Consider the following 22994-nt stretch of genomic DNA (forward strand, 5'->3'; position numbering starts at 1 on the left):
ACTTCATTCTTGGGAGGCTTTGAGATTGAAAAGAGTGTGAAAAATAAAGCTACTTTACATGTGAAAAGCTATCTATCACCTTGTTAAAAAGTTCAGCTATAAACTTTTCCAAAATAGCTTTCAGACAACTGTATTTAAAAACAGCCCTTCTGCTCAATGATTTGATTTCTGGCTATATACATGGAAATGTTAAACTACACGTAAAGAGTCACATTTGCTAAATTATTTTTCACAACCTTGAGGACTTTCCTTTTCCTTGGGGGCCTGCTCCCCACGTTCAGTCCTGAGTTCCCCAGGGGACATTTTCTTCTGTAGATTCACGAATTAACCTTTCACAAAAGCTTTTCAAAAATCCCAGTTTGATTAAAGCAGGCTTCGTCTCTTTAGAAGCAGTTATGCATTTCTAAAATTAATCAACTTTCTGATAGACTATCTTAATTACATGAAAGAACACACCTAGCAATCACAAAATGCAACAAAAAAAAAAACTGGGCAGTTTGAGTGAATGACGATGAATGAGCTTCTTCGATACAGCAACTTGGAAGCGTGTTTTAAAAATTATTATCTGACTTCCATGGGAGGAGAGAGGACTTTTCAGAAGCCCTCCCCTGCCACAATCTGCAGCTTCCCTGGCCTTTCTGGGCTTCATTTTCCACTTTATGAAATCCAGTCCTGTTGTGTTCTGACCTTTTACTACATAACTCCTCTTTAATGAACCTTTTTTTCTACCTCCCTATCAAAATCTCCTTCCAAAGTTACAATTAGTTTTGCTTCCTTGGCGTTTTAAGGAAATGCTCTGAACAAGAAACTTCAGCATTTCAAGTTTTCTTTTTGCCTGTCACAACAAGAGAGGTGTTACCTGTTGGGGATCAGGAGGGAGGTAGTGGCAAAAGGCAAACTAGGATTAATTTAAAGCAGATAAAGGAAATAACGTGACACACCACTTTCAGTTTTTGCAAAGGTACATACTGAGAGTAGGGCCTCCAGAAACAAGTCTGTGCCAGGGCCCAGGAAAGAGCAACTACTCTGCCTGATGGTTCTTGAGTTTGGAATCAACTCTTTACTTCCTCTCTGACCTGAGAACCACTGATCCGACGGATGGAAGCATGGAAGGAGATTTTGGACAAATCTAGAATATGTTTATTTGCTGATTAAAAAAAATTTTTTTTGGCTCACAAATAAGCATACATATACAGCCACCCTTAATGGGACGTTGCAAAGTACAGGGAGATCAATAGCATGGTGGTATTCCGGAGTGGGAGGTGTGTGTGAAATCCTGTTCCTCGGTCTGGAACTCAGACGCTACAGGCAGGCGACCTTAAAGGAGGGATGGTGGTGGGAAACATCCCTCTGGTTGAAAAAGTAGTTCTAGTCCGAGGCCAAAGCGGGGCTCAGTATCTTCCACTGTCGCGAGCGAGCAGTTTCTGCCTCCCCAAGGCCACCGCGTGCCTGGCCCCAGCACCACCAAGGCGCGCATCTCCCTGGCCGCGGAAGTGCTGGGTAGTGACCCTGGGGCGCCCTCGGCCGGCGCTGGGCCTCCACTCTGTCGGCGTTTTCCTGACAGCCTAGAAGGGCTGTCAGTTCAGCACTCCGGGGCAGAACTTGGTGCTGGCTGCCTCCCTCGGCTCCTGCGATTTTGGCTCGGCTGCCGAGGCTGGGCTTGGTTCGCGCTGGGGCGGCTTGCTGCCTCCTCTGCCTCTCTCGGTTCCACTTCACATTTCCCAAGCGTGTGCACACCTCTGGTCAGGCGTCCAAACACTTCTGGACGCCATTCTAGGCTTCCTTAGACTTTGCAAAACATCAAGGAACACCAACTTGCCCCTGATATTCTCTTGAATTCAACCTACTGGGCACAGGCTGAGGCCTGGGATTCCTCGCTTGTGGTCTGGCACCTCTCGGATCATACTTATCCGGTTTCAGAGCCCCTGACCAACATCATCCCCAGTGGACCCAAAGTCGCGTCTCCAGCTGCCTGCCTTCCCACCCGCAGCTCCGGGACTGCTCTCAGCAACGCCGGCCCTTTCTGGAGACAGGAGTCGGCTCGCCCCTCCCCGTCTCCTCCTCTCCTCCCCCTAGGCTGGCCGTCTATATAACCCCAGGACTGGACAATTCTAGCCAGTCCACGGACACGCCAGGGGCGGGGCTGAAGATCCGCAGAACTGATTGTGATCTAGAAGGACCCTGTGCCGACGACGCTGGGGAGAATGGCCGGTGAGAGTTGCAGAGGCTGGCCTTTCATGGTTTCTTCTGAGTCCATCCCCACATCACGAAATAGTTACTGATCACAACTTACTACATGCCTCTAATTCTTACAACCACCTTCCTTATGAAGTGCCCATTTCAGAGAAGTTAAGTAACTTGCCCAAGGACACAGAGCTCGGAAGGGGAGAAGAGGTGTAGCTGTCAGGACTCCAACCCAGGCTTTTCTGGATCCAAGGCCCCGCCCTCTTTACGGTTCCCCAGGCTGCGTCATGTGCACCCGTTCCTGGCTAGTTCTTAAATCAGAGGGCTTCTTCATTTGGGAGACATAGAATTCATTTTCTCTCTCCTCCTCTTCTCTCAGTAGTACAAACTCACACTCCAGTGCCTACTTCTCCCTTAAAACGATCAAATATTGCACACGGATAAAGGTCGCGATTGACTGTCACTCGTGACTTCTGGAACCCAGGCTCCGAGCTTTGCGTTCACAGCCTGTCCCCGCCTCTGCTTCCTTAAATATCTTAATTCAACGTCAGAGAGAAGAGCAGCGTAAGGCCGCTCCGCACCCCATCTTTTAGCCAACGCTGGAGAGTCTTGCCCGGATCTCCCTGTGGGGGCACCGGCCCGGTCGCGTGCTTCGGGGACGTCCCTGCTTCGGGGTCCCCGCTCTTCTTCGCCTCTGCCCAGCCGCCCAGGCCCGTGGCTGGACTCCAACTGCAGCAAAGTACCGGGGCCAACGGAGCCGCCGGACTTCCCCAATGTTCCTGCCTACCCAGCGACAAGGACGGGAAGGGAAAAGGAGACCCGCTCCCCATAGCGTCCCCCTGCATAGTACTGGGGCCGGGACGTGGGGAGGGACACTCAGTGTAAGGACAGGATGTGCACTGTCCTCCGAACTCCAAGGGTCGAGGGCTGTCGGCTGGGCAAGGGGTTGCCGCGAAGGCAGCAAGCGCGCGGCGGCCGACTTGGCTGCTTCCTGGCCAGGAGATGCCCCGCCGCCAGCGGCGCGTGAACATCTTTCAGGAACATCAATCTCTCACCTCCCTTTAGGGACTCGGACCGGGAAGTTTCCATCTTCTGTTTTGGGAGTAATAAAAACGACCAAGCTCTTGCTCTAATCTCTCCCTTCTAAATGCGAGGGGCTCGGAAGGCCGGGTCTGCGCGCCTGAGCGGGCGTCCCACCAGCGCCCGGTGCGCTCGGCCCCCAGCACCCGGCGGCCGGGCCTGGGGTCCCTGCGGGACGCGGCGCGGGGCGTGCCCCTCTCGGGAGGCAGACGGCACAGCAGGAAGGGGTTTCGGGGCTCCCTGAGCGGCGACAGCCAAATGACCTCTTTCCCACCAAGCGCACCTTCCACGAGCTCAGGACCCTCTCATCCACGGTCGCCGCGGGCGTAGGAGGGCGGCGCCAGGCCGGGCCCCGCTAAGACCCCGAGGGGCGGGGTGAGAGCCCCGAGACACCGTGCACGGGCGTTTTCGCAAAAGTAGCAGGAAATCTCTTCTCCTGAGACGGACAATGAATAAGAACTAAAGGGAATTCAAGTGGAAAAATCCATGAATGCAAGAACGACCCACAGCTGGAGCTCAGAGTTTCACATTAAGCTGTGTGTGTTCTTTCCCTTTCCGGGAAAAGGCATTGCTACTATTTTTCTCCAACAATGTTTGGAGAAACTTTTCTTCTAGCCGTGTTATTTAACAAACCCATTCCGGCTGGAAACTAGACTGTATGAATTATTTTCTCCTGCAACACTCACCAGAATGTCCTAAGAATGTACTTTTTTGCCCTTCCGTCAAACCATTTAGGAGGGTAGAGCAAGACATGTTTTCGATGAAATTCCCTTTTTAAAAATAATACTTTCTAAAGAACACCACTTGGCTCCCTTTAATAGACAGATGTTTTGGCACTCACCCTAACAGCTACACACACCAATGAACAATTATTAAGTCATTTCAAGCAATTTGCAGTTATGTTGAGGAGCATTTCTGGGCAAAAACCCAAAAACGACTTTTCATTCTTTTTCAGAGTTACTTTATACATTTCTTTTTGTACACCTTTCTGTGGCTCAAAGGTTATTCCAGCTACTCTTCATAAAACTGTAAGCCTCTCCATTACCTGACTTTGACTGCTTTGTTCTCACTGTGCAGCTTGGAGTGGGGAATGGAGCTTCTAGAAATCTCTTGGGTATAGAAGGGAAGGAGGAGCAGAGAACATGAAAATCTGGAGAGAAGCTACAAGAAGCTGACCAGCAAAGAGGGCCAGTAGGCAGGTTAAAAAGGTCAGACCAGCAGCAAGACCCTCCTGCTGGCCCCAAGTACTTCCCCCGCAACACATGCTTTCCCCTTTATTTCTGAAGTCTATCAGCTAGATCTTTCTTTGAATGTATATATACGGCTAAGAGGGTGTCATCAGTCATTGATACTTTAGGACAAAATAGCCAGTTACTCTGAGATGAGCTGCATCAAGGAAATAGACATTTTACTTAAAGGAAAAGAAGGGTAGGTACTGTCGAAGTACAGAGCAGTCTGAGCTGTGCAGCAGCAAGTTTGGGGAGGGTACCAGTGGGCAATTTAGGGTAGCATGACTGGACACCCCATGGCTTGAAGAAAGGATGGTATTGGGCGTGAAGGTGGAGAAGAGAGGGAAGGAGAGCAGTCCCAGACAAACTGCCTTTCAACAATACTGAGCTGGTAGAGTTCGTCTCTAATCCAGGAAAGGGGAAGAAATCTCCTTCCATGTTTATTTTGTATCACAGGGTCTCTTACCCCTAGGACGCAGAAATTGAGCCAAAACCATATTGTATAACAATTCTGGACTAAATAGATTTTTGTGGGCTAGTCTGGGTACCTAGTCACCATTTATACTACCACGGGAGAATGAATTTGGAGGTCCAAGAAGTTGTTTCTAATTGCTAATGCCAATCTGTTGCTAATTGCTAAAGTATGAATTGCTGTTAGTAATACACAATGAGTATGTAGTCAACATTGCTTTTGCTAAGGAAATATGCTGCATAGTAACTTTTTTAAACCAATGTGTGTGCCCACTACATGCGAAGCACTGTTAATGTCTTTTACTCATTTGACTGTAAACAAAAAAATAAAACGCAAAGCCAAATTCTTGGGATGTTTGTAATACTGCATTTAATTTATACAAATCTAATAAATACAGAAGGGGGTTATGACCAAATGGATTTTTATTGCCTGTAAGCCGTTACACTGAGAAGAAGAATATGGTATGTTGACAGCAGCACTTACTATCCCATACTTTGGGACTTTTTACACTTGAAAAAAGAAATGTTCAGAATGGAACAAGACACGAGCCTGGTGGATGATCTAGTCTATATTTGGGTTTGATGGTCCTTTAAGCCCAGGAATACACCTGCAGGCCAATTCAGAGTACTAGGAACCAGGGTAAAGTTTTTACACACATCACAACAATGGCAAATTAACTATGAAACAAACCTTGCACATAAATGGTAAACTGTCAGGGGCACATCATTTTAACAAGGGTACGATAGAGCTGGCGCAGTGATCAGAAGTGGCTTCTTCTCACAATGGTGTATTATGAAAAGTACATATCTCACTTCACACGCAGGACATCACTTTGATGTGACTACAGAAAAAAAAGTCAAATATTCTGGAAAAAATGTTTATGGTCCAATCGCGCACACAGCTGAAGCTCATTTCAGGTCAAGTTACACAACAAAAGAGGCTGATCTTCAAAAAAAATACTTGGCATTCTCCCCTTTAACTCTGCTTCCAGGTTTACTTTTTAAATGTGGAGTGAAATACAAGCATTTTTATTTGGTTCAACAATCACTGTGATTACAAGGACAAGGTCAAAATAAACAATGTCAAGGCCCCTCCTCCTTGTCCTTGTCCAGAGCGGTGTGTTATCAGCCTTCTTCTTCATCACTGTCTTTCATGGTAATGCCCTGCAGTCCTCCTCCTTCGGAAACAGAGGCTGTCGCCTCCTCTACTGTCAAGCGTCTGTGTAGAGTATCATAGGTCTTGCTGTTCAGTGTGCCTTCCAACACACCCTGCAATCGGAAGTCCCTATAGGTTTTCTGGAGGAAGAAGAGAGAATTTGCTTAGATAACTTACGGATAACATCTATGGATGTATATATATCTATATGTTCATGCAATCAGTTGGCATTTCAATAAATGATCCTGGACAACCCACTAATGGATTCAGATTGTGGCTGCCCATGTCAACCACCTTATTGGTGTATTTCGGAGGAGAAAATGAAATGAGGAGACTTTGGATGGTGCTATTCAAACTACAATGACTATGAACAGATCAAAATGTTGTGACTATCAGAAGACAAATAAGCTTTCCCCCCAAATATTACTAATTGCACAGAATTAACTATTTGAATAACCTGCAACAAAGATAAAATATGTACTTAGTACACTTTTAATATGAAGGCATTTTTAGTTTTTTTTTTTTTTAACGATTGGCACCTGAGCCAACATCTGTTGCCAATATTTTTTTTCCCTTTCCCCAAAGCCCTCCAGTACTTAGTTGTATATTCTAGTTGTAGGTCCTTCTGGTTGTGCTCTGTGGGACACCGCCTCGGCATGGCTTGACGAGCAGTGCCATGCCCGTGCCCAGGATCCAAACTGGCGAAACCCTGGGCTGGGAAGCAGAGCGTGCAAACTTAACCACTTGGCCATGGGGCTGGCCCCGGCATTTTTAGTTTTTCAATTGAGGAGTCTTTCCTTTAATATTGAAAAATACATTACATTTTATAAAATGCATTAGCTTTTGGGAAGAGGTTTGTGGAGGGAGAGGATCAACTCTTATCAATAAAAGAAGTTTGCACTTTTAGCTTTTGTGAATTATAAAATTTATATGTACCACTGGGTAAAAATTTGTGTACACCCTAAAGGTCTGTATGAATTTTGCCCTTTCCTTTTCAAATTCCATTGGAATGTGAAATGTCAAATTCTGGCAAAGAGCTTCCCGAGATGGGCTAATAAAACATGTATTTACATTTTTTGGGGAAGCAGTAAATTGTAATTTGGTGTATTATGTCCAAAATAGAACAAAAGGCATCTTATTGTTTATATAGTGATTCTTAAAAATAACAGAACTCTGGGTTCTGTCGCACTTAAGATATGTAATCTACATAACTCCTCAATTTTCTTTTCCCCTTAAGTGTAATTTTCTTCATATATGATTTTTCTATGACTAAGCAAAACTGGCATTTTATTACTGATTTTTAAAATTGCAGGAAAAATCTAGAATGAGTTCAATGGGGAAACAAAGAACAAATGAAGATATCCCATTCTGTAGAGGTACTTCTAAGGCCATTTTAAATGCTAAATATCTTTTAAGCTGTTTTTACTGTCCTATGTTAGATTTAGAATATTAAGCAGTCAGATTTCAATGGACTGGCCCAAAAGTATCACTACATATCAACGTGCCACTGTTGTGTTCTAAATGATTGCTAGAAGGCTTTATTTTGGTTTGTACTTAATAGATGAAAAAAGTCAAGGGGAAGGAATGTTGCATTTTATGGTTCAATATTATAACTCCAATAGCTGGAAATTAACATTAAAAGATGCTTGATTTCACTCAACACAGTAGAAGGAAAATATAATATTCAGACAGTTGAGCTGAAGGTGCTTATTCACATGAGGTAGAAAGTGCTGATGGATGGCATCTTAATCCCCTTGATATCACACCTGGGTTACTCACAGACTTCTGGGAAGGAGGAGAACCCTTACAAGCTAGTGGGACCATTGGTATTTTCACATTTTATCTTCTTTCATCTGACTTATGCCCCACGGTATCACACCAAGTTTCAGAAGTAATATGCCAAAAGTAAGTATGGAGGATGAATAAATTTTTCATTTGGATAATCATTTGTTATAAATAAAATTCATATTTGAAAAGTCCACCACATGCCCCCAAATAAACGGAACTGTGAGGAATGCTATACAGTATCTGAGGTCAGTGTCTCAACAGCAGGTAAAGTTTAGATTCAGAGAGGTTTTTTTTCTTGAATGATCAAAACTATTTTCACTTGGATTTTAATATTTTAAAACACACACAACCACCATTCTCACATTATCTAAGTTATGAAGCTTAGTACTGCTAAGGTGGTACTCTCCTACATCAAAATTAGTGGTAATTTGCATCAGAACCTGTGAAGTAACTCTGAAAGTTTGCCTGGAGAATCTGGTAACTGATATACACGACATTATTACCATACAGATTTGTGGTTAGCCTATAACAGTCTAATAGTTAGACTGAAAATGTATCAGGCACACAAAATATTCATCTACAGATGATGTATCTGGGGATATAATTGTTTTATTATTTATTATTATTATTATTGTTCCAATGACAATTATAGACTGAGTTTGTGAGTTCCACTTTATTTTATTAGAATGACTTTCCTTAAACTTAGCATAATTATCAGTAAGTTGGCCAGGACAGATTTGTATTGTGGATGTGCCGTCCTGAACGCCTTCTAATTTACATATAATTAAAACTCCATATCCTTATTTTATTAGCAAGCAATAACCAGTTAGGGGAGCTGAGGGCAGGTTTCCCTGCAATCTCTCTCTCTTTTTAGAATTCATAAAATGTTATTGACACTTGGACATCCTGTGTGGCTGCCAATGAAAGTCTGCTTGGCTCTTATATAAGACAAGTGCTGGCTACGGGGTGCCGCTCACTTGTCTTCTTTTCTCCTAGTAAATGTCGTATGGTCACCAGGGAGAACACAAATCCATCAGCCATTTTGATTTGAGGATTCTATTTTTCCCCCTTCCCAAATAAGTCTGATCTTATAACTTTGCAAATAATTTCTTAGTCCTAAATATTTTGTGAAAATCTTACTGGAATTTGATTTTTGTTAGTGAGAAACATGAATGAACCAATGAATGTCTATGAGGGATAAAGTTGGTTATCACATAAATCTTGATGGCATCTGGGTTTCCATGGGCACAGAAGAATGACAATGCTTGTGAGCCGTAAGGACTAGATTGCCAGGGTGCTGGACTCCTGGGTAGAATACACGACTCTGCTGTAACATGAGGCCACTTCTAAGTGATCTGGATGGAAGGAGGCCTATTCAGGGCCCTTCACAATGCTAGACATGTGTTATTTAATAACTTCTTAAATTTACCGGAAAATGATCATTATATACATAACCATATAGGTTCTGAAGAATGATGCATCTTTGTATGAAATTGGTTAGTCTGTTTATATTCAAAGCAGGAAAAAAATAATTAAAACATTAAATCATTAATTCATCCCAATTTTCACTGTGGAAATAATCACTTTTAGTTATTAAATGAATCCCTAGGACTTGATTAAATCTATCAGCCCAAGAAAGCACTGGCTGAGTCTGGGGACTTGCTTGTGGAAAACAAAATATGGAAAGTCAAACATATTCATGAAATTTAATTTTATATTTATCAGTTTTGACTATTGGTAGCCATAATGAAGAATATATTAAAATAAGATAAATCATTGGCTTAGAGCACAATGGAAATGTCACCATGTAATGTGTAAAATTATTGTTTTTTTCTGTTAAAATATTCATTGGTGCTTGATCTTTAACTATAATGATGTACGAATATGAGAAAAGGAATAACTTTGAAAGAAAAAAATGATGGGCTAATAAAAGATGGAGTTTTACTCTAAAAACAAAGTAAAGAGCTTAATCTATCTATACCAATTGGCTGAATATGGAATTTCCGACGTCTTAAACACAGTAGACATTGGCTTGAAAATGTGGCTGATCATAAGGGTAACCAGCTAATCCCAACATTAGTCACCGTGTAGACTGAAACCGTAACATATACATGTATTTAGAAGGTAAACACAGATTATCCTGATTCTGTTTAATGAAAAACAAACTTCATTTGAAAGCTCTCCAAGTGACAGTTACAGAAACAAGGAAGAAACAATGGAGAAACTAAGGCAAATATGAACAGGTCATAGTGTGCTTTCAGTTTCTTTGTAAAATGAATAACACCTGGTAAGAAGGGTTCTGGATCAAAGGTATCTTGTACATTGAAATATAATGTGTTTAATAATATTAAAAATTAGCGGGTGGCTAGAATTTTACATGCTATTTATGAGTAATCATGATTGCTATTACTGCACATTATAGATCTGCTTCTATGTTCCAGATGTGCCAATTTTTTTACTTTAAAACAGAAGTTTCCTGTTTTGGGATCTTTCTAATCTGTGATAAGCTGTGTATCTGTGGCACAAAAGAATCTGTATTTAATCAGACTGCAGGAACCAAGAGAATGATGGAAATATTTTAAGGTGGATAGAAACTTCCTTTAAGGATGGAACACAGTAGTTATTCTCAAACTTTAACATTATTTGGAAAGCTTCTTAATACATAGATTGCTGGGCCCCACTCTCAGTCTGATTCAGCAGGTCTGGGGCAGGGCCCAAGAATTTGCGTGTCTAACAAGTTCCCAGGTGATGCTGATAATGCTAGGTCAGGAATGACACTTTGAGAATCACTGTGTATACGTGTGTGTATATATACGCATATCCACGCACATTAATATGTATGTGTATATATACACATGCAATAGTGTGTGTATATATGTATATAGGTGCATGTGCATATACGCACATACGCATTTGTATGTACCACTTTGATAAATGGTACTAAAGTGGAAGTAAAGGTCATTTGTTTAAAGGAACAGCTGATTCTCAATAGCTTATAGTTGTGTTTTTAACCATAAGGTAGGATTTGTCTCAATTAAAGAAAAAAGTTACACTTGGAGCAAATTTTGTGCTTCCACTAGAATTTACAAAACATGAAAAATCATGTTGAATAAAATATATCATTTTAAAGCCTGTATTCACTAAATATAACATGTATGTTATTACCTTTTCTCTTGAGGAGCAAAAGTCAAAATGGCCTTGCTGAACTGATATGACATCTGTTAGTAGTTTTCGATGGTACCTAACACTCAAACTGATCATCTCTTACATATAAGAAGTGGCATGCCTCCCAAAGAATTCAAGCAGTGATAATGTATTACTTTCATATCAGGACATAACAGAATAATGGATATTCTCCTTATCCTACTGGCAAATACAATTCAAATGCCGTCATAATGATAAATGATCCTAATAAATATGAAGGAAATGTATTAGGAGAAACATTTCTATACTCAAGAAAAGTCATCCAAAATTATTGTGGACCTACTACAGTTAGGTAAATGTGCTAGGGCCTTTGTGTACATTATCTTAAAATGTGATTACTTGATAACAAAATATTTTTTATTAGTGCAAAAAAGACAAATTTATTTAGTAATCTAACTGAAAATGGAAGCAAACAGCAGCACATCATTGCTGAAAGTGACGTTTTTAAAGTACTTACATCCACTCAGTTATATCAAATACCATTTTCTTCTATGTCAATATCTTGCCATTATTCTCTATAGCTTGGTGGGCAATTCACATCTAGACACATTTTGTTTACCTTCACAATCTTGATGAGTGTCTTCAGTTGGTAAATATGAAGCTGAAGGTCTAATCTATCAGCCAACCACACACAAATGACTTTCATGGAATTGCTGTACCATTGCTGGAAAGAAAGATGGGGGCAGAGGGGAGGAGGACAAAAAAGAAAACAACCTGTGCAGTATTCATTTAACAGATTCGGTAATGAGGGGGTAATGAAACACTCTGAAATGACCACAGATCAGCACTTGAAGTCAATAATGCTATAATTTCCTGTTAACAGAATTGTATGTTTTGCTAGAAAATCTGCTAAGTTGACCTAGGCTGTTCTTTACATGAATTAACATTACCGTCTTTCAGCTGTACCGTATTCATGGGAAACAGTGTTTCTGCACTTGCAGCCTGGCAGCCTGCTTTGTAATTTGTAGGTAACAATGGGTACTAACTACATGTTATGGGACTGAATGGACTGCCAAACAGCAGGAAAAAAACAGGTAAATTATTTTCAAAGGAAAATTTCCTATTAGCCTGTATGTATGTAAAAAATCAAAGAGTAGATGCGTTAAGCCATAACACATGTAGTCAATACCTAGAAATAACATTTTAAAGGAGTAATGACAAAAAGTACTCACAACTTTTTTGAACGGCAATCCTCAGTCACACACTCATCTACTATTGGTTGTTACATATTTGTCAAGATGTTCTAAAACCACCTAAAATAAAGATCTGACATCTTAGGAGGAATCATCAGGATGGAATTCTTGTGCCTTATAACAATCACGAAACAGATGTCAGTTGACCACATTATGAAAGGAAAAGATGCTTCATTTTGCAAGTTTTTGGAGGGTTCATATTGTTTTTTCTCTTTATAACAACTTTCTGGAGGGAGAAACTGAAATTCTTCTCTAATGTAATTTCCTGTTCCTACATAATGCCTGTGAGTATAGTAAAAGGAGAAATTTTATTCCTATTTTCAGAAAAAGGCAATCTGCCATCAGTGGTGATATTTTCAGAGATTCAGTGACTATGTGCCAGAGGTAGGTTCAGGTCATGCTGTAAGAATAATAATGCTACTCATTCAGATAACAGTGAGAAATATCAAAGCCCATCTAGCACTTAGGAAATGACAAAAGAGTTTTCAAGAGAAGGAATTTTGTGCCTTATTTGTGTATACAAACATAGTGACATTACAGATCACATATGTGTGTGCATCTTTTCTTAGGTATTCAAACAGAAAAAAAATCTTAAAAAATATTTTTCTTTATATAATAAAACAGTAAATTCAACTTCTAAGAAATCTCCAGCGATACAAATAAGTCTGAACTTCATCTGTACTTGTACTAACATTGTTTCAATAATATTTAGTATAAGAAGTGGTATTTTAAGCATAAATTACAGATGAATTAGTTTCACATTTCATCAGACTTATTTCTATTAATTTGTTAGTATACTGAACATGCATAAAATAATTAAAATGAAGAACTGATTTACTAAATACTATGATATCAAATAGATGAACGAACATTTCCAGTCTTTAAAATGTGGAATAGATCATGATTTTAAAAAAATGTTACTTATGTATTCAATTTTGCTCTTTCCTAAAGATCAATTTCTTAATTTTCAGGACATGTAAAGTGTCAGAAATAAGTTTTATAAAATGAGATACTTAAACTCCTAAATTCTTAAAAAATAAACTGCTAATGAATTTAGTATTTCAGCTGACATATTAAATCTCAAAATCTTCTATAGACTTTAATTTCTGATATTTAAATTCCATACTTCCTTATTTCAAATTATTTTTAGCCTCAACTTCCTGAGTTCTATTTTAACACAGGTAAATATTCACAGGTATTAGTGATATTGAATATGAGTATACTGAATTAAGACCCTCACCCCTACACCACTCTCCAGATAATTTGAAAGCTAAAATGTAGTCATAATGGTTATCACTCTTAAATAATAGTGCTTCTGCAGGGGATAATAAATTTTTCTTTTTTTTCAGGGCGACAAAATATGATATATTGTACGAAGTCCAGCATAACATATTAGTTAATCTTAAGTCTGTTAGACTGTAAAGTTACCATATATGGTAAGTTATATGAATTTGAGGAAAATAAAAATAATTTAAGATTACTACATATGCATCTTTATGTTCTTAAAATCCTAACATCTTTTAAAAGTAACTTCATTTTTCCATTACATATAAATGACACTTATGGTTAAGTGATAATTGAAAGGACATCTAATAATAAAGAAATTTATTATTAATATAACTTCTTTAAACACAAGGTCAAAATTATGACTTTAGAGAAACACATTTTGGGAATAAAATGATCTAAAGTTAACTATAAAAATAGAGAAAAAAGAGAACTATTGTTAAAAAAATGCTTAAGCTACTTTAGCATCATCTTAAAAGCAAACAAATTATTCTATAAGGAAAATTCTATAAGAAAAATTATTCTATCAGATAAGAATGCATATTTTTCATTCCTAAATCAAAGCATTTGGAGAATCCAGCTAAATCAAGCAAATGAGAAAGCAGTAGCTTAGCTTAGAGTTTCTTTTGCTACTAAGAATGAGGTAACAACAACAAAAAACCCAGTAGGACCGTTTCTTTCTTGTATATGGTGAAATACACACAGATACCCCTAAACAAGCAAGCAAGCAGACAAAACCATCAAACGGAAATCACTAGCACTTTCCTATTTCTGTTGCTGGAATTGATATGTTCTTCTTTTGGATGTGGAGTATGCTAGGTCCTGTTTTTGCATCTTGAGAAAAAAGTCAAAGGTAGGTTAGCTTTCTTCTCCCCACACCAAACCAAACCAACCCCCCAAAGCAAACAAAGAGGAAAAAAACCTGAAAAGGGTGAATGTGCAGTTTAGAGTAAATGTTAGAAAATGTCCTTCCATTTTGGAAAAGTTAATTTTATAAAACAACTTGGTTGACTATTCTCTTTTCCCTTCAGGGGATGACAAGGAAAGGGCGTCACAGCTCACACCGAAGTCCTGGGCATGGCATTACGGCTTTCTTCTTTGCTTGGGTCAACTTAGGACTAAAGCAGTAAGTGTATATTCTACTTTTTTTTTTTCTACAGCAATCCATGACAGCAGCCTACCACTTAAACAAAAAATAAGGTTTTTTTTTTCTTTTTTGTGGTTCATTCAGCTCCTGTAAGGGCATGCATTTCTCACTTCATTTTCTTGAGATATCTCTTTTAAAGCAAAAATAAAAGAAAAGGAAAGGCTAGGGTTGACTCTGTGAGACCCCTGTATTTATTCACACTTATTGTGCATGACTGTAGACTGGTAAATCATATTAGCAGCCCGTCTCCCCATCAAGCTGCTACTTGCTTTCCAGCCCTGGGAAGGTTCAACAAATCAACAGGAGCACGGAAAACAGAACATCAGTCTAATCTAGTGTTTAAGGTGAAGTTTTCAAACCCAATCTAAGAAGATCTTTAGAGCAAGCAACAAGCTGAAGGGCTCAGAAGGTGGTATTGACAATGAAAGAGTGTTGAAATATTGAGAAGCGCAGCACTTGTGCATTTTTAATAACAAGAGGGTCAACAAGGACACAGCTCCCTCAGTGCCAGGAGTTGCCACTGACTATGGAAATTGCCACACCAGAGCTATAAACGCTTGCAGTTCATCAGCTTTCTTAAACAGTTCATCAGCTTTCTTAAACACCCTGAACCCCCTCAGTGGACCTTTAGTCTTGAATTAACAAACCAAAGCAATGAAAGAGGGTGCAGTCTGAATGGCTGGCATTGATCCCCAACTGTGTTAGCACTGCTACAGGCCCTGAAAAACTCTCTCCATTGTCAATAGAAATTGACAAACCTTCTCTCCTAAATAGTGCAGCTGAGCCGGGCGGGATCCACGCAGCTGTAAAGGGCTCTGCTCTTGGGGCCGGGGAGCACTAACAATGGAACAAGCATGAGCTCTTTGTCAGTCCCAGACTCGGCAATTTTCTAACAAGGATTAAAGTTGTTTCTCCGCAGTGCTGGTGAAAAGAGATTTAGCAACATACCGTGCTTTCTTCATGCAAGTTAAAGAGAAGTAGCTAAGGAATTTCATTATTCTGTTGACTAGTGAGAATACAGAACAAATATATTAAATATGCACAGCTCCCTTTTCTGCCTGATTTATAACATTTTGAGGATGATTCAATTAAATATAACACTTATTGCCTGGAAACAGGCACTTCACATTTATTTTGGAAGTCTTATTTTTAAAAAGTCCAGCTGCTTGCCACCTGGAATGAGGTCTCAATACATACTAATGCACAATGCCTTTAGCCCTTCTGTGACTGATATTCCTAAATCTAAATCACAAGACCACATAGGGTTTATATATCGTGGCTGCTTCAAGCAAATGATTTCTGTCAGAATGTGGCTTCTGATGATGATGGCGAGGTAAAAATAGCTGCTTTGCTAGGGAACAACTCTGTGATATATTTGCTGCTTAAGTGTTTAGCTTTTTATTGATTATGAATTGGTACAACTAGTTGATATATTTCCATTCTTCTCCAGCTATGCTTATCTCAATAGGTGAACAACAGTGGAAAAAAAAAAAAAAAGAACCAACACTTTTTAGTGCACTAAGATAGGGAATGGCTAAATTTCCACAGTATGTATGTATGTATGTATTTATTTTAAGAAAAGCTGTCTGTTTTACAAGTGTTGAGGCACCGTGTTGAAATGAAATACCATCTGAAAATCTCACCTTAGGAGACGGGTACCTTTTAAACGCTAAGTTGAATTAAATAAAAAGAACAAAAAATAGTATTTTTGAAATGCTGAAGGTTTTGGTAAGTTGAAAAATACAAGCCATCCTTTAGATCATTTTGTAGCTTTAGACAGCAACAAAATATTTGGAAATGTTAATACCCTACAGTTCCACAAGTATATTAAAAATATAAATATCTCACTATACACTGAGCGTTCCTTTTGTCAATAGTACATCTATTTAATAGAACTAAATTCCTGGCCACTCATTTCCTATTTCTGAATGCTAAAATGCAAATTTAACATAAATGGTAAATTTGATACAGTAATACCAGCATTTACCCCCCTATTCAAGGCATCCCACAAAAATGACCATTTTTGGTTCTACAAAACAGACCTCCGAAACATAAGCATTTTTTAAGTGTAAATTTTTTGCTGGTTTGGAATAGGAGTAAGGGCTTTTTTAAGGAAAACTGAAACCAGCCAATTATGGTTAAAAATACCGGAACTGTTCAACCCAGCCTATACCTATCAACATTCCCAGTGAGCCCCAGAGGCAGACATTCATGGGGGAAGAGAGAGATCACATCCGGACACGGCAGCTCAGGGCTGGCTGTCACACACCAAAGGAGAAGAACATCAACCCAGAAGCTGAGAGGGCGAGTAGTACTGGCTCCTTTATGCTCCTATGGGCTTGACTGAGCCTACCTGTCACTTGCTTTCTCTCTGCCTCAGTTTTCTCATCCGTAATATGGAGGATAGATGATATGAATCTAGCTTTAAAATAAGATTTTTTTTTTTTAAATTATGAAGGATCTGTTTTGTCTTTTTTTGTGAGGAAGATTGGCCCTGGGCTAACATCTGTTACCAATGTTCCTCTTTTTTTTTTTCCTCCCCAAAGCCCCAGTGCATAGTTGTATATCCTAGTTGTAGATCATTCCTGTTCTTCCATATGGGATGCCACCACAGCATGGCCTGAAGAGTGGTGTGTAGGTCCGTGACTAGGATCCGAACCGGCGAACCCTGGGTCACTGAAGTGGAACGCGTGAACTTAACCACTCAGCCACAGGGCCGGCCCCTAAAATAAGATTCTTATGCTTTCCAGAAATACGGAGATTAGATTTGACTGTCAGAGGAATGGGCATGATTAGAAACAATATAACTTGTGATTCTTGTAAAAATGAACTGAAGGGAAATGCCAATTGTCATTCTTTTTCTTTTTATATGCTGCTCTTCTCTGCTAGAAAATGCAAGTCTAGAGTTCCAGGACTTTCCATTACTTGTTATTTTGTTTGCTTTTAACTCATTCATTTTGGCCTTTTAGTAAAGTACAGACATATAAAAATGAGACAATAAGTATAATGAGGAGTGAATGAGATTTATAAAGAACTGTGAGGTACAATTTTTCTTCTTATTTTTTTGCATTCTGATTATAAAGCCATTTGATCTTTTTTTAATCCTCCATAGGAAGTTCAAGTGCATCAGTTAAAATCTCATTTAATTCTTACAACAACCTCGATGAGGTGGCTATTATTATTCCCACTGCGTGTATGTGGAAACTGAGTTTAGATTAAGCAATTCACTTCTACAAGTTTATACAACAAGTATAAGTGGCAGGGTTAAGATTTATACCTTATATCTCGAGGTATAAATCTCCAGAGTCTGTGCTCATGACTACGAGGTTATCCCATCTCTTTCTAGAAAATAGTCTGGATTTCTGTTCCGTTAATAAAATCTCTGATTCTTTAAGGGTAGTTTATTGCTTCCAGTCGACAAGTAAGAAAACAACCATCACCATTCCTGGAGGTTCCTGATAGGCATTGTAACACAGGATTGTGAAGTAACACAGGACATTCTTATGGATTGTTTCAAAGAGGCCCATCACATTTTCTTATAAGTAAACACAATCCGCATTTCCAAAGACCAAAGATATTTGTAAACCCCAAAATGTAAATAAAATTCTTGAAAAGAGTCACACTTCCTGTCAGGAGAGCCAACCAAATGGCTCTGTGCCAGCCATCTCCCCCATGTCCCCTTCTTAAGACCTTTTAAAGTGCCATACACCCTAATGCTTAGGAACACTGGAAAAAAAATGTTTTCACTGAAACAAAACAATGCAAAGTGAAAAAAAAGATCTTTGGTCCATTCATAAGGGGACTCGATCTATACATGCAGCTTTCTTCATTTTTTTATTTTTATTTTTTTTACATAGAACAGAGAAGCATCTGATTCATGTCTTTTTTCTTCTTTGTTTGACAACCTCATATTCAGGGTGATTTTCATGTTTTAACTGGATCAGGAAGTCTGCAAAGGAGAGTTCATGAGCACTATGGTGTCTGTTAAAAGAGGGAAAATGTAAAATGTGCTAACATGAGAGGGTACGCATACACTACCTAATAAATACTTGTTGAATGTTGAAAACACTTTCCCACTCTTTAAGTTCATTACTTTTCTCCCCAAACTCCCCACACCTTTTCTTTTAAAAATAACCAAGATATTTCCAGAATTAGATCCTCTACAATTACAAAACAGAGTAAGTTACATAACAGGATAGGTTCCATAAATTGGGCATGGCACAAGCTCTTTTCCACTCACCACTATTTCATTAATTCCACATTCCCTTCATTCCAAAATGGCCAGAAAGCAATATTATTTAACGAGTATATCTTTCTCCACACTACATGAAGAGCATTAAAATCACTACTGTTCTTCCCTACTCATTATCAAGTAGGCAAGTGCCTCTCTCAGTTTATTCTGTAGCTCTGCTACTGGTGCTAAAAAGACTAGTGACTATAAAGTGAAAATTCCAGATGGTCAGTTGTTCCTCACTCTCCTACCTAATGACAAATGATGGGATGCACACTGGCTTGGCTAATCTTTTGACTGAAATGACGAATCAAAGATTTGGCTGAACTCAGTGGTCAATCCAGTACACTGGTGTATGTACCAGTTTGAGGCACAGACAGTCTATGAATGGTTTATCTGGGCGCTATGAGCTTTTCATCTGGATAAATAACTCATTTGGAATACTATACATAAAATTTTGGTCAATATTGCATTTAAAACAATAATGCAGAATATGGATAAAAATAAACTAGACTCCTGGAACTGCTATTAAATGGCAGAAGTTTGTTTTGAGAAAAAACCTAGACCTGAGAATCAACTTATTAGCAGGTCTTTCTGCTCCAGTTTCCTTATAAAAAATGAGAAACAATCATTACAAAATTATTTCGATAGTTCTGTAAGGACTGGAGTAAACTGCTACCTTTCTGTCTCTGACTCATGGTGTACTCCCACAGGAACCACTTTCAGTAAAGTGAATGACCTACTGCTCTGATATGTTGGGTTTCTCTATATCTATGGTTTCTGGACATGCCAGTCCCTTGGTCTGGACTTTTATCTCCAAGCACGTCTCCCTGGCTAGATCTACATGAACCTTTAAGACTCAGTTCAACCATTATTCCTGCTCTCAAGCCAATACTATTTCTTACTAGGCAGAATTAGATGCTTCCATATTTTCTGCTCATAGAACTCTGTACAGTTGTCTTTAAAAATATTGCACAACGAGCAATATGTCTGCCTCAATGGGTTGTGAGTATCCACAAGGCAGCAAGCGAGCCTTATTTTTATTGATATCTCCAGCCCTTAGCAGAATGTCTGGCACATTGCATGCACTACATTTAGCTGAAGGACTTAATGCTTTTAAATATTTGGAATTCTAAAGTGCTACATATATAATAGCGACAGGGTAGTTTTTCAATAGAAAAAAAGGGAGGAATATCAGAGCCAGGTTAATTGTTAATTTGAATCGCATGTTTCATTAATAAAAAAAAATTTAACAGATGTTAGCTGTAGAAATCATCAAAAAGTAAACAATTGCATTTGGCTAAAGAAATTTAACAGACTAAACTGGAGCTTTAAGTGTGACAGTCTAATTTCATGCTAGGGGATGAACTCAAGGAGAGAGTACCGTAAGCCAACAAACCCCCACGTCTATGTACATATATGAGTGCCCACACATACACTCTTACACACAAAGATATGATACCACTACAGGCTGAGATGTTGATGTGCTCAGCTCTTGGACTGGCCCTCCAGAGTTTGTCCCTCAAGCAGGGAGCTCCAGCATATGCCCGTGGGTACTGGTACCCATCCCTGGGGGTTATCTGAGGCTGTGGGGCATGTCTGGAAGTGCCGCCTGTGCATCTTCACCACTAAGTGACATGTCTTGGGTGCCTTCTATATTTGTTGGCATTGTGACTGTTTTTTTAAAAAAGGCAGAAAAACATCATTGCTGTGGCATTGTTGACTTCAGTTTGAGGGAACATGAGAGCTCTCTCCTGGGAGCTGGTATAAGCCTGGCTTTTGAGCAAAGAACCCATGAAGGGCAGAGAGGGAGAGTGTGCCCTTATCTCACAGTCATGGCATTTGATATTGCAAACATTGCAGCTAGGAACAAATTCTGTGTTGCCCTAATTCTGGGCAAGTTTCCAATCATCCACTTGAAACAGAGAAATAAACAAATTTCATAGATAATCACTATTATCTCTTTTGAAAGCGCACTGGATTTTAGTTCTCCATAGTACATCCATCTAAAAAAAAAATCTGTTAATACCTACGCTCGAGATGAAAACATGAAACATTTTTATGTAGAAATTAACAACTTTTTCAAAAGACCCTTTTGGTCATAGAAATGTAAGCTCCCTTAGGGCAGGGACCTTATCTGTCTTCTTTAACATTGTATTCTCAGCCTCTAGCAAAGTATGTGGCCAATAAATACTGGTTATATGAATAAGTGATTAATAAGAGGGGTTTCAATTTCCTATTTTAATTAGAATCCTACTGAGTAATTGTGACAGACGCATCCAACTATGTGGGACAAAACTGATGCACAACGTTTTATTCCCAACATCCACCACCATTCCTTACACATACTGAGTGAGTGGTGAATTGGATTTGTTTGCTAAACCTCATGCATTCAAAATATCACCTGAATGGACATTCTACATCAATAAACACATACATTATACATGTATAAGACAGGCAGTAACTGAGGGGAAAGTCAACAAAAAGAAATGTGGGGAATATATGGGACCAAATCAATGAGGATCCATAGAGCTAAAGTGTGGGAAAGTGATGTATTAGAATGCATACATAGGAATATGGCTGGAAAGAATCTGGTTCAGCCACATTCAAATACTGCATCCTATTCCTGACTCTAAATCCTAAACACAACAGAGAACACTCTGAGACGTTTCAAAGGACAGCCACAAAGATCATTAAAGGGCTAGAAAACGGCCTATGAAGAGAAGTTAAAAAATAGAGACTATTTCAGAGAAAGACGAACTCTATATGACTCCACTCATAGGTGGAAATTAGTATATTGAGAAGGAGATCTGATCGGTGGTTACCAGGGAAAAGGGGGGGTGGGGGGAGGGCACGGAGGGGGAAGTGGTGTACCCACAACATGACTAACAAAAATGTACAACTGAAATTTCACAAGCTTGTAATCCATCATAACATTAATAAAAAAAAAAAAAAAATAGAGACTATTTCTCCTGGAGTAGACAAGTATGACAGGTGCCTTAATAACAGTCTTCATATATAGGATGAATTATTCCCTAGAGGATGCTGGCTACCTGCTTTTTGTTCTTCACTGAAAGGAAAAGGGGAAATGGGCTCAACAAGCAGCATAGAGAATTTAGGTGAGGTAGGGGTTAGAACTTTATTTCAAACAATATATTTTGCCCATATTAAGATAGCAAAATTTAGATGGCTTCTTACCTAGGGCTGAGCCGAGATCAGGAAATTGAGGGCTCTCTCGAGTTTGGGTGTTTATAAGTACGTACCTTTGAAAATTGTTCTTTCATAGTTTCCTTTCAACACATTCAGGAAACACATCTAGTGATGGTTTACCACAACAGCCGCTTCCTTACACAGATTTTGTTTTTTAGTTGGACTTAGTCAATAGTGGCGATCTGGTTGCCACTGCTGCGCCCACTCGCGAATGGCACTGCCCTTGTAGATGGGGCTGGAGGGAAAGCTGCAGAGGGCGTGGTTGACAGAAGGGGAGCTCAAAAAGCCACAACAGAAAATGGCTTTCAAGCCATGTGTCATCTGCTTATGAAGTTAGGTTCGAAGAGAAGGAGAGTAGTAGCTATCAGTTCTATGAACACATCACCCTGGTCAGCTGATAGAGATGCTGGTCTCAGGGGAGGCCTGGGGACATTGATTAATAAGTCACCAGTGGCCAGTGGCAGTGCAAGCATGCAGTCACTGTGGAAAAACCAGGCTTTGCATGGAGAAGTCACAGTTTCCAGACCGTCTTAAACGTGAAAGTAGCCTGAAATCAATACTAAATAACTTTTGAAATGCTCAACATGTTGCTTTGTGATCATTTCAACTATCTTTTATAAAATCAATAGAAGATTCTAATTTCTTCAATGACTACTAAGTCGTTATTGGCTTGGGTGAGTGAATGCAAATGCTCATTTATGCATTTGGTGCATAAATTTAGAAAAATTTCTCTATGAAAATGAAAGTTCTGTCATCTTCCATTCATCAAAGACAAATTTTACCATTGCTAAGAGAGTTGAGGTGCTCAAGAACAATC

At 39.4% G+C, this 22994-nt stretch overlaps 1 protein-coding gene across 9 annotated transcripts in view; it reads right to left on the reverse strand.

The window, feature by feature from the left end:
* Positions 1–5310: 5310 nt before the first annotated feature.
* CADPS2 (calcium dependent secretion activator 2) overlaps positions 5311–22994 on the reverse strand; it is a 496507-nt gene continuing 478823 nt past the window's right edge. For 8 of the 9 annotated variants that reach the window (XM_044759580.2, XM_044759476.2, XM_070512671.1 and 5 more), the window contains 2 exons: positions 11672–11776; positions 5311–6260 (listed from right to left, as the gene is read on the reverse strand). In XM_044759580.2, coding sequence (XP_044615515.1) covers positions 6090–6260; positions 11672–11776 — 276 coding nt within the window. In that variant the 3' untranslated portion in view covers positions 5311–6089. The remainder of the gene's footprint in view (positions 6261–11671; positions 11777–22994) is intronic. The other variant, XM_070512657.1, reaches the window with a different exon arrangement.

The sequence above is a fragment of the Equus asinus genome, chromosome 1, assembly GCF_041296235.1.
Source record: "Equus asinus isolate D_3611 breed Donkey chromosome 1, EquAss-T2T_v2, whole genome shotgun sequence".
NCBI classification, from domain to species: Eukaryota; Metazoa; Chordata; class Mammalia; order Perissodactyla; family Equidae; genus Equus; species Equus asinus.